This window comes from Acyrthosiphon pisum, chromosome A3, assembly GCF_005508785.2.
Source record: "Acyrthosiphon pisum isolate AL4f chromosome A3, pea_aphid_22Mar2018_4r6ur, whole genome shotgun sequence".
Lineage (NCBI taxonomy): Eukaryota > Metazoa > Arthropoda > Insecta > Hemiptera > Aphididae > Acyrthosiphon > Acyrthosiphon pisum.
The window spans coordinates 13,949,616-13,963,097 of NC_042496.1; the positions used below are offsets into that span (position 1 = coordinate 13,949,616).

General features: G+C 29.0%; 1 protein-coding gene across 1 annotated transcript; it reads left to right on the top strand.

Annotated features, from left to right (window-relative positions):
* Nucleotides 1–7,141: 7,141 nt before the first annotated feature.
* Nucleotides 7,142–11,731, top strand: LOC100160409 (glyoxal reductase). The gene is made up of 6 exons (XM_001944681.5): nt 7,142–7,324; nt 7,410–7,490; nt 7,920–8,027; nt 8,785–9,077; nt 9,901–10,108; nt 10,467–11,731. The coding sequence occupies exons 1-6, from the start codon at nt 7,252–7,254 to the stop codon at nt 10,607–10,609; spliced, it is 906 nt and encodes a 301-aa protein (XP_001944716.1). The 5' UTR covers nt 7,142–7,251; the 3' UTR covers nt 10,610–11,731.
* The last annotated feature ends 1,751 nt before the right edge of the window (nt 11,732–13,482 follow it).

The window sequence follows — 13,482 nt, forward strand, 5'->3', positions numbered from 1 at the left end:
ACAATATACACACACAAACGCACACAAACACATGTTATAGCGAATGACGCGACGGTGTGTACGTCTATTGCCAAGGTCAAGGCGATCCGGTCTACACATGATAACCTGCGTGTGCGTTTTTCTTTCCGTACACACACGCACGCGAGTGTGATGTGCTGCGATGTTGGTCCGTCCACGAGCTTTTCCTGTCATAGGGAAAATATACACTCAGCTCTCACAAACACGTGAAATCACGTGCGGGGGCATAACTCAGCATGCACGTTTTGTATGTAGGTATAGTATAAAAACGCGTATTGTACGTTTATACCTACGTAATATCCATACGCGACGATGATATAATTTCGATCTACTCCGGAAGTCACAATAAAATAATAATAATATTATAATAGAATCTCTTAAACATGTATAATTAAAGATGTCGTTATTATTATATGCCGTATGGATGAAACAATATCTCATATGCTGGTCAGGCTCGTCACCAATGTCAACCGGAAGTTTTCTCAGCGTCCGTCACAGGCCGCACCATATACATTTAATGAAACACGCCAGTGAAGGAAACATCGTATTTATTTTCAACAACATGATAACATCGAGTTTTTGAGATTGTGAACGTTTATATTATTATTTTAATCAAAAACCATTTCTATTATAGTCGTCGCTGTATGTAATGCAGTGGCATACGATGGGGGGGGGGGGGGGGTGGCTAACGTGCTGAAGATAAGATGGTGTATAAGAGACCTAGAGATTTTAAGTACTAAAAATAATACATTTATACATCTAAGAGGATGGAACGTATGGAATATTTAAAACATTTAAGTTCTTACATCCCTTCATTTGTTTTGGGCCAATCCAACCACTGAGTGATATTACAGAAATCAACAGTGGTAATAACCTTTTTGAGAGGCGCGTGTGTGTTGTGTAACGACGACTAGCAATACCTATATTATATCAGCAGTCTTATTAATGTCAGACTGTACAAAACATTTACATTCATCGCCGGACGGACTTCGGATTTATCCTTTGTCCGTAAACATGAAAAACGTACCTACGAGACGAAATCAACATAAACGCGTTTTACATATATACGAGACGGCCACCAGATAAGAAAATAATAATATTGTATTCGGTTCGTATCACGTATAGATCTCCCTAAATATATATGTATATAAATAAGGAGCAAACCGTCCAAAAGTATCAATAGGTCAACGTACTTGTATCGATAATCTATAATGTATACTTGTACTTGGGAGGCGGCAATATAGAGCGATAGCTGTTGAACTTTCGTGCTTAATCGTCATTCCCACGTCATGCCTACGTTTAAACAACGCTACGTTATCTGTCTGCGTTTATAATTATATTAAAATGTTACATTTATAAACATAATATGTGATAATACCTTTATTATATATCATTTATATGTATTATATCGTAACAGGAAAAACTGATATTTACGAACAAAAGAAAAACCAAAATAGATAAATTTCAATACGAGAAATCGTGAAACAAAAATTAAAAACTGTGTGGAGATAAACCAGAAATAAATGTTCATATTTTCACTGACTTATTAAAAGTTCTCAAAAAAAAACTGAATTTTTAATTTTTTTAAATTTTTTTTGGTTTTTAATTTGTTTATACATACATGAGACAATATTTTTTTTTAACCCAATCAAACGGTATTATTATAATAAACTAATTTGAAAGTGATACATACCTATTACCTACCTTTTTGGTATAATATGATTCAATGATACTTTCAATTTTAGATTCTGAGCGGAGGGAGGAGACTAGTGGTTTTACAATGATTTTTTTTTTATCCTGTAAACGAAATTTCTACCAGAAGTGCTTCGATTTTAACACATAGTATCTTATCTTTTAGCAAATTGGATTAAGATGGTACTTTAAACAGGTATTTTTTCGATTTTCTCAATAGTTTTTTAACGTCATGGGAAAAACCACGAACATTTATTTTTCTAACCTATTTTATTTCTAACTCTTTGTTTATCACTATAGAAACGAATAAAATGTAAAAATTACCTAATTCCCATTGAATATAATATATTATTATACTATACAATTAATTGTTATTTATTAACATATTTATGATTCATACATTTTCTTTCGTCCGCTTAAAATCGTTTTTTATCGAATGCAATCATTGCATTCAAATGCAATACTGTGATAATACACTATCTTGTCTGAGGACCGAAGGGACGATTACTACCACTGACCTAGTCCACCCCACTGCACTTATCCGGTTTTTATATAAAAATATTAATCAGTAAGCACTTATTGTTGTTAAACTTTAAACCATAACTTTACTAAATTGTATTTGTTTTTACTTATTAATAAAATAATATTATAATATAACAATTATTATAAGTATCTAATATTTAGAGTGGCATGCCGTAATAGTATAAAACTCATCTCTCTTTATTTTATAAATTTCACGGTTAATACAAAGTAATCGGAAAGCTTACTTGCCTAAGTGCCTTTGAAATTATATGTTTTGTACCTATTAAAAAGTTTTCATTTCAACTGACTTTGGAAATATTAACGTTATTTATACATCTTTGATACGGATTAATCGTATACGGCAAATAGTTCACGGTGATTTCTGCCATCGAGTAAAAACCGTTGGGATTGTGTAACTCTCCCGCAGATTTATATGTATATATGTATATTGTATATATATTATGGGTACATGATTTATGGTAACGGAGAAAACCGTTCTGCGACTAATGCAAATCGCTGCAATGATTTTGGAAAGAAATAATAACGATAAAATTTCAACTAATGGTTATTATATAAGAGCAGGTCACAGCACGAATTATTATTAACTTATTCGAAACTCGATCTGCTGTTTAGTATTGTTGTGTCTTACGTTTTTGTACTCGGATGGTTGACGAAAGGTAGAAACGACAAAAATCGAACAAACCGCTTCGCCGGCACGCGCGCACGTCACCACACAACGTACACGGGGGCGTATTATTTAGCAATCACACGTTCAACTGGTATGAATTTATATTATTTTAATTTTCCGCGGCAACTCGTGCGTATAGGTATATTAGCCGTCATCAACATCACAATAAAATGCAAGTATTTCTTTTTTATGACGATTGTGGTGAACCACCGGAAATTTCTTTTTACGAATGAAAAGCCATGCCATGAATACGATGATAAGATTAGCGGGGAATTTGCGTTGGGAATTTCAAGTACCACCTCATCGCACTCCATTCCGTTAACATTCAGACACCCGCTTTGGGCTCCACTGCAGTGCTTATATTGTTTGGTAGTTATGTGGGTGATAGGGGTCACGATAGCTTTAGAGCCGATGTCGTTAAGGGGATTGGTGGTGACGATTTCCTGTCTGTCTAACACACGCGTAACATAAGAATTTAGACGTGTTTTTTGTCCAACGTACCGATTGATATAGTGAAGGATATTTATTCTGAAAACAGATTTGAATTTTTCGTCAAGTCTACTTGAGATCGGTCAGTCCACATATTTTATATTATCCTCCAAGATCCTAAAATTATTGTATTATTAAAGAGTAATTAAAAAAATTTCATATTTCATTTTTTGGAGAAGTGTAAATCAAAAAATCAAACATGTAGACTAACCGATCTCAAGTAGACTTGATGAAAATTTCAAATCTGTTTTCAGAATTTTTATCGCTTCACTATATCAATCGGTACGTTGGACAAAAAACACGTCTAAATTCTTATGTTGCGCGTGTGTTAGACAAAGACAGGAAATCATCGCCACCAATCCCCTTAAACCAAATACCAATTATATAAAATGGTATGCGTGAATCGCATTTGAAAAGGTGTTGCCGCGCACACAGAGAAAATCAGTTGTGCGTTCAACCCGTTTTACACTATACGTACAACGGTATTACGCCGAAAATGTTGCGTAGGTACCCCTCATAATTTTTCTTACGATGACACCAAAAAAAGCACAATCAAGACTTTATTTTACAATTTTATCGAATTAATGAAAATAACAAAATATCAAGTAAATATACCAATAAAAATAACCTGCTGTCGTAGTCTTCTACGAGCCTTGTTAAAAATATGCTATTAACAAGTTTCATGACTCAAGCAACACAATATATTATGTTAAAATATTTTATACATTTTTAGAATAAAGAAAAAGGACGAATATTTATTAAATGAAAAACAATTTAATGAGAGGAGTGTCTGCGAGTGGAGATAAACACGAGCTTAAGAGACATTTAAATCTTCAGTTTTAAACTTCATTGCAGTAAACACAGAGACACAGAGTTAACTACACTTGTGCATCAATCTTTCTTTCTTTAAATTTCATTAAAATTGTTTTCCAATTCAAGCACTGTGCGTTATCAGTTAGGTTAAAATGGTTAAATACATTATTAATTAGCTATAAATTATAATATAATATGTGCATTGACCTCTTGAGGTCTGGTGAAAATCTTTTTTACTGTTCAGTTTATTATTTATCTAATATTGTGTTATTTTATTATAACCCACAATTCCAAAACGTCGTATACACCGTTTTTATGTCATATAATATGCACGGGGCATGGGTTCTGATAAACTTTGTGATTGTTACATGCGATCGTTATTACACATCGATATAGGTAATTGAGTGGAGCAAGAACATTTAACGAACCGATTATAATATTATCTCATTTAGATGTGTACGTGCAACGTGATTATTTTCATATCGAAAAAATTGCTGCTGTATTACTAAATTATTGTATTTAATTTACACATATTATGTTCCAAATGACGAGCTTGTATAGATTGTCGTTCCATAGTCCTTGAGCACTTCTGATCACACAAGATATTTGTTTTGTATGGTATATTTACCATTCTGCTTTAATAAGTAATAAACATAATATTACCAAAGTTATATTTAATTGAAAAAAAAACACTACAATGGTAAAAGCTCGTATATATTTTATTACATATTATTTTGTTGTATTTAAAAACTGAAAGATGCGATATGATACACTTTATAATATAACATAATATCTATTATATTGTCGTGGTTGAGTCTCTATTATGATAATTCGTCATCTATATTGTGAGTGTTGGACGGGATCGAAATAAGTAAAAAACATTCTTACAGCCTTTGTTTCTCGATTGTAATAAATACTTTCTACTGTAAACAAAATATCTAAAATATAGCTCTACAAACAGTTTTTTTTTATAGATATTTTAGTTTCAATTTATGAAAAATTAGATACGATTTGTTATTTTGTTGTAATTTAAAAATATTTTTTGTGGGTACTTAAAACCTATAAAGGATATTATTATATTTTATACACACAATGTTTTTGGAAAATATTGATTCAACCTACCGTATTACTAATAACAAACTTATTGATTTGTTTATATAATTTTTTTGAACTTTGACCTTGTGCCCTCTGAATAATCATTTTTGATAAACTTATTATTGTCAATCATTTTTTGGGTTTCAAAATCTGGAGAATATAGACTGGAGTCTTTAGCGTTTGTACCTACTATTTAATTTTATCTGAATTTAACTCGAGTTTATTTTTTTAATACATTTTTTATACTTTGGCCAGTCATCTCTGGGAGACCTATAAATAATCCTTCGATAATGAAATAATATTATTATTAGTAATTTTCGGGATTTGATATAAGACTGCAGTCTAGTTTAAAATTATATTACTTCTTATATATTATTGTAAGTGAATTTTATTTCTTGCTTCTTAAAATGGATTTGCCTGCAGGCACCTCTTCCCTCTTTTTGTGTTACCAATTGGTGTTAATTTTGTTCATTAATCTTTTTGGTTTTTTGTTAAATACATTTTTTTCATCAGTGTCTGCGTTCTCCTCTCTTTTTTTATTTATCAAGCCATTTGTTTTTATTGACTAATTACAGTTATTTTAATTTTACTAGGTATCCCTGAGAGACTTTAAATTGAATGTAATACCTTAAAAAGTTACGTTGCATAAATTGTAAATTTAACTTAAAAAATAAAGAAGATGGTTACAATTTGTTTGGATTATCATAATTATAGTGTGAAAAAACTTGTACATATTAAAAAAATAAATAGTTTTTTTAAATTCATTGTTTGATGTAATTTCCAGTGTATAAAACTGGGAGCCACACTGCTGTATAGTTGGTCTAATATGCTGTGTAGTACATAACCTATATAAGTGTCGTCATTGAGTATGTTTTTGATAACATTGACCCATAAAATATGTTGAATTTATCAATAAATCATTTCTACAATATGTGTGATACTGTGTTGTACGCATGGACATAATATTATGCCCATATATTGTGAATGGAGTATGGACTATGGATGTACGACAAGTAAGAATATTATTATATTTTTAGAATACTACATAAACTTATTAACTAGTTAAAATCAATGTGGTACAAACTACCAAAACGTCACCCACATCATAATGTCAGATAAGACCTTTTCGCTAAATATTACATAATATAATGTAAATAAATGTGTTTCATTTCCATTATTAGTTATTTTTGACCATAGAGGTATTTTTTATATTTAAATATTAAAAACCCGGGGTGTGATGTTCAAATACCTGAATATTTACCCCTCAAACCTTTACCCACTATGGCACGATGCTATACTAAAATGTTGAGTCGGAAAATCAGTAAGTGGTTGCCCTAGTTTAACAAAAACTGAAATGGCGTCACTGGGTTACTCTGCGCATATGACTGGTGCCGAGGAGTGTGGATTTGGTGGTTGCGGTGGGGTACAAAGCATTTTTCATTGTGATTGTGCGCAACCACTTTCTCTCTGCGAGCGGAGCATCTTTACGATGCGTTAAAATGTAATTTTATTATTATATTATGGACAATACTGAACAGTGCGGAAATGTACCTATTTTGCCTACACAATACGCCGGACAACACATTATATATTTTAATCAATGAACAAAATCTAAATTTAATTGTAGAGGTCAATTTAAGATTTCTTTTTAGGGCAACACTGACGTATGCATTCAATAATATTATTATGGTGGAGCTTCTTATCAGCATTCCATAAGAATAATGTAACCACTGACTATTCTGATTTCATATTATCATGACAAAATAATTGATTTTGTAATTTGTTATACCACAATATAATTTGAATATTCAATATATTACGAGATATATTATTATGGTGTGGTAGGCGGTAGGGCCTTTTGTAAATACATTTTGTATTGTACATTTAAAATCAAATATAGGTAAAGTGTATAACTGTATAACACATTTATTACAATGGTTTCTATTTCTAAAACATTTTTACCATTAAACACACAAGGAGGAAATAGCCAACTGCCTGTAATCGGATGTAAGTCATAAAATAAATATTGTTCTTATGTTTCGAATCGTCATCTTGATCATAACTATTTTTGTATAACTTTTTATGATTTTAGTTGGTACATACACAATTAGTGATAAAAAAATAATATTGGATGTCTTGGATGTGGCACTTGGCGCTGGGTATCGTCTAATTGGTAAATTGATTGCATATTGATTCAAGTACATAATTTACATACATATAAGCTTATGTGAATATTTATTTAAAAAAATACAGGAACACTAAACTTATTTATTTATTCATATAATTTATTAATAATGAACAAATGATTTAATTTTATAAAATAATATCAATACTCATACTCACCTAACACCTTAGTCATATTAATATGTATATAGGTAATAGTACTCAAAGTTTGTATAATTATCTTTATAAATAATAATTTGTCTTATTATTGGTTTATGTCATGTTAATTTAATTATTTGTTTTTACTTTTCTCTATTTGGTTATAAATTTAAATATTTCTTAAAATCATATTATATTTAGTGTTTGTGGTCATTACTATTAGCTATTTATTGATAAATCTTTTATACTCAGTATTTTAGTATATAATATTGTTTTTCAGACACAGCAGCAGTGTATAACAATGAGCAATATATCAAAGAAGCACTTAAAGTGTTATTACCAAAGTATCATCTGAAGCGTGAAGATCTGTTTATTACATCAAAATTAGGTATACATTTTTGCAATGTCTCAATGTCTGGTTGTAGATATTTTTAAAGCCAAAGCATAAATTTTTAGTTTGTCACGCCACTGCACACGTACGACATACCAAATTTTCATACGCCAGTTTCAATAGTTTGCTGTTAGTTTTGATATTAGAGCGAATTGACCTATTATCAAACTTTAAGATAAGAACATTATCTCTGTTCTTTTGTTGGGTTATTACAATATTTTATTTTTTAAGTGAATTATCCGTGTAAAATATTTTTATTAGAAAATATTCATAATTCACTTAAAAGTTTGAATCCTAGCAAATAAAATACTACTTAAACCAACGAGAGATAATGTTTTTACCTTAACATCTAATAATAGGTCAATTCACTCTAATATCAAAACTTACAGCACACTATTGAAACTGGTAACAGAAATATGTTATGGCGTATGTGTATAAGACGGAGACAAGATATGCTGGTACTTCATCCTCTTAACGACAACCTTCTTTACAAAACATAATAAGTAATAAACTAATAACGTAATGAAATTAATAAAATTATGAACATGAATTGTTTTTTTAACTGACTATTAATTGTTTAAACTGCAAATTGGAAAGATAATTTACCGATAAGAGTCTTATAATTGCGTTTATAAAATAACATTTATCCTTATTAATAATTTGAGTTGTACATTAAGTTTTACATTATTTATATTTGAAATTATAACAGTATTCTATTATTATTAATCTTAAAATTAATAATAAAATTTCATAGCTCCCAAAGACCATGGAGATGAGAAGCAAGTAACAGCTGCTGTGCAAAGATCATTGGATAATCTAGGTACCAGTTACCTGGATTTATATTTAATACACTGGCCAGGAGCTGGGCGTATTGATGCGAAAAGTCCTGAAAATTCTAAACTTCGTAACTTAACTTGGAAGACTCTTATGAAGTTGCACGACAATGGCAATGGTTCACTTAAGAATATTGGAGTATCTAATTATACCGTAAAACATATAAAAGAAATGCTCGCCGATCCAACTAATATTGTTCCTGCTGTTAATCAGGTAATGATAGATAATGTATATTACGTCATTCCCTTGCATTGATTTTGATGTATTTTTTAATACTCTATGATGGATATATTTATACATTTGGAGTTAGTTTTTAAGGCTAATAGAATCATAACTATTAACTGTACGCCTATACTCAAAAATGTATCTGTACTTGTATTTGTTCCTATAAATGATCATAATTCATAAATGTAAAAAATATTAATAAAACAATAAAATATTCATTATATAATATCTATAAAAATGTGCTGTGAAAAACAACCAATATATTATGTTAATTTTTCTCCATATATAAATGAAATATTAACTATTTCTTCTATTTTATAAAACTTACAATCTAGCTTAAACAACACAATCAAATAGTTTTAAATTATAAATTTTATATTTATTAAATTAAAAACTTAAAAATTAACTTAGTAGACGATTCATATTTGACTTTTGGTCTGTTTAATTTTAATTTTAAATTATTTATTTTTAAGTATTGATTGTTTTAAATATAACATTTTTACTTAAAATGTATTGATCTATTTGTATTGTGTTAAAATAAAAATGAATGCAAAAATATGCATTATACATTTTTTAAATTAAAATCTACTAAATATGATAACACAATTATATGTTATACGTATTATAAGTTTTTATTATATTTATTCAGATTAAAAAAATGTGTATTCTTCCCTGATAAACATATGCATTTGCATAAACTTCTGTTTTCTGATTAAAATGTTTAAAACATATTGCACACATTTACATACGTATTACTCTTTGCAGACATAATAACGATTTGAAATATTGTTATATTCATAATTATTTACAGGTTGAATTCCATCCATATTTTCAACAATCTTCCGAGTTCCATAAAGTGTGCAAAAATGCCAAAATTGTTCTACAAGCTTATTGTTCCATGGGAGGATCTGCTGGAAAAAATTCATTGTTAAATGATGAAGTAATAAATCGTATTGCTAAAAAACACTCCATAAGTGCTGCTCAAGTGTTATTGAGATGGGCAATACAAAGAAATTATGGTGAGTTCAATATGAAATTAGGAGTTTTAAAAAGTGATATGTTCAAAATGTTAACCTAGGTAACGTTTAAATATCAAACAGTTTTTATACATATAAACAAAAGGTTGTTTTAGAAATTTCAAAATCTAATTTAGGTTTATTCATTTTGTTTTTATAAAGTTCACTGAACATTATTTAATAACACAAAATAATCATATTGTTTCTACTTTATTATATATATTATTATAACTAAAATTTAAAATTATTAATAAAATATAGAGAACTTATATAATCTAAAACTCAAATTCAATATCATATTATTAATAAATAGGTTTTTATTGTTTTTAATTATTATCATTATTTATTAAACTAATTTCAGCTGTTATACCAAAGTCAGTTACCGCAGAAAGAATAAAAACAAATTTTGATCTTGACACTGAACTCACTAAGGAAGATGTTGATGATATTAATAATATCAAGCACACGGAAAAGTTTGCTTGGGAGCCTGAAGTCATAGCATGATATTATTAACAACTTTTTTTTAAATTGTATAACATAATATTATGAACAATTTGCCATAGTTTAGTGTATCACCTTTTTGGTATTGCATTTTGTTATGTTGGTTTTAATATTAGTGGCTCTGTAGTCTATACGCCACTCTAAACAGTTTAAATTCAATGAGAAATGAGTTAACCTTGGTGATTGGGATATTATAAGTTATAACAGGTTACGTCACTATCAGATCTGTTTATTTTTCATGTACGTCCAAAATGATTAATTATCATTTATTAGTTTTCCAATTTTAAATAATACTATATATTATATCATCTACAAAATATATATTATAAATATAAGTTTATATTATATAATTTCATTATTTATATCATTGAACGTTGTGATCTTATAGATTTATCAACAAGTTTATTGATAAAGCAGTGTTGATGACCAAAGCCATTGATTAAGATAGAATAGACTGGAAATGAACTGGCAGGCATGTGGTTGAGGTGGCTGCTAAGAATAGTCTTGTGAAAAGAGGGGGGGGATAGCAATCATGTATAGAGCGCTACTTATATAGATCATCTAGTTTATATGATGAATATAGGTAGCACTTGATACGTGCTGTATAAATACTTATAAGAGACTCCTAAACCTTAAGCAGCATTGCCTGGTAATATGGCTCTCATTGCCATTATATTTTATCTTAGTATGTGATCAAAACCAATGATAATATCATGAAAATTATTAATTGTTCTTATATATATATATTATACTTGTGATAATTACAATGTATATTGTATACTATTTGGTTTATTACAATTTAAATTTTTTTAGCCATGTTAATGATTATTTTTTAATTAATATTTTATTTTAACAATGACTTACTTTGAATATTATAAACCATTAACATGTTTTGATTTATTTTTAAATATCTGTTGTAATACTTATACTAATTGATGTTTAAAATAATTTAAATAGTATTTTTATTAAACTATATGTTTCACTGTAAAAATGTTAAATGATAATAATGGATGTTTGGATGGGAATTGGAATTGGTGCTGTGCTGCTGTTTAATCTTTTACACATTATTTTATATACTGTTTTTTTTCTATATTGTTAATATTATTACTAATTTTATTGTATCATTAATTAATGATTATATTATTATCATCATTATTTTTAAATAAGTCACAATACTAAAAAATATATTTTAACAAGCCCGAGTCAAGTTTACAAATTATATGTTAATTATACATTTGTTAATTTATCAGGAATCCTATTTGAAATATATTTTTTATAATACCTAGGTATGTTATATAAAATATTGAAAATTAAAGTTTTTATAATTTTATAAATGATATGTAAAAAAATGGCTAAATTATAAAGTTACATTTAAGTAATTTAACATGATTTAAGATAATATCTAACTAGGTATCACAGATAAATGTTATCATTAGTATTTAAAAAAATCAAACTAATAAACTCTAATATTTAACTTATATAGACTTGTTAATTGTTTTGAGCTGTTTACAGACAATTTAAATTTTAAATTTTAGATTCTGAGCAGATCGATGAATGTAATGATTTTATAATGCTGTTTGTTTTTTATTTTTATTTTTGTGTCTGTCATAACCGTCTTGTAAAACTGATTCAATTTTTTTCAAGAGTATCTTGTTCAATGGGAAAGTTAATCTAGTTGGTGCATTGAGGAGGTCAAATTTTTTTTGGATTTTTTGGTGTAAGAAGTTGGGTTAATTGAGTCAAAAAGCTTGAAAATTTTATACAAGACTCCTAATATATTGTTATAATGACAGATGAAAAATAATAAATATACATAGTCACAATTTTTTTCATTAGTATTTATAAAGTTGTAGGGACAAATTAGATTTGAAGATTGATTCATTGATTCCTATATTGTATGTAAAAACAATTGGTATCAATATTAGTATGACGTCTGTTCGTCTATATAATGATGACTACCTACCAATACGGATGTTTTAACCAGAAAAGGATGTCTGTCGAGATGGTCCTAGTGGCCGAGTTTACCGAAGAAGAAGGTACATTGCCATAGGCGCAAATAGGGAGGGGGGGGCTTTAGAGGCTAAGCCCTCCCAAAAATGTCCATAGCCCCCACAAACATTTCCTACAATCCTACATTTTGTTTTAAGCTTATACAATATTATGAAAGTAAGACTTTAGCTCCCCCCCCCCCCCAAATCCCAAACGCTATTTGCGCCTATGTACATTGCAGATCACAAAGATTCCTGTAAAAGAACATACGATTTATCAATAGACCGTATACCTAGGTACAACTGAGTATAATTTAGAAGTTCTATGGATTTATCATAGCAAATAATATGTTTTATATCATCTATGGCAATAGTCAATTGTCGACATTCGTCGGCGACGATTAACAATAAAATTCTCATAATTTCAGTGAACAAAAAAATAATAAGCCATAAATATAAACGGACAGTTCGTTAAGCCGTATTTATTATAATGTAAGTTTTAACACAAACTCGCACATTTTGTTATGATCAGGTTATTTTCATAAAATATTTCGATACTTTCAAGTTTCAGTTCGGAGCAGCACTCTATCTAGGTTTCATCGGAAGAGTCGATGTTTACGCGTAAGTTTGTTTTCACATTATTTCTATTTTACGTTTAATTTTTAGACTTAAGTTAAATATTTATTGCCACGGACAATCTGTTAACTGGGTGATGTAGAAGCATTTATAAGTTAAATTCCAAAAGCGCAATGTATAAAATATGCAAGACCGAACAGTCCAAAGGCCGTCTTCGTTTCACCACGTGAAGTTTAATACGTACCTTTTTGCATAATGCATATATAGGTACTATACGCCGGGTATCACCTTAGGTTTGCGCGAAATGTTTAA

Excerpts from the sequence above, each read along its gene's own strand:
- LOC100160409 (XM_001944681.5), top strand. The coding sequence starts at position 7,252 with ATGGTTTCTATTTCTAAAACATTTTTACCATTAAACACACAAGGAGGA. Across the intron at positions 7,325-7,409 it reads CCAACTGCCTGTAATCGGAT|TTGGTACATACACAATTAGT; the intron begins GTAAGTCATAAA and ends TTATGATTTTAG. Across the intron at positions 9,078-9,900 it reads TTGTTCCTGCTGTTAATCAG|GTTGAATTCCATCCATATTT; the intron begins GTAATGATAGAT and ends AATTATTTACAG.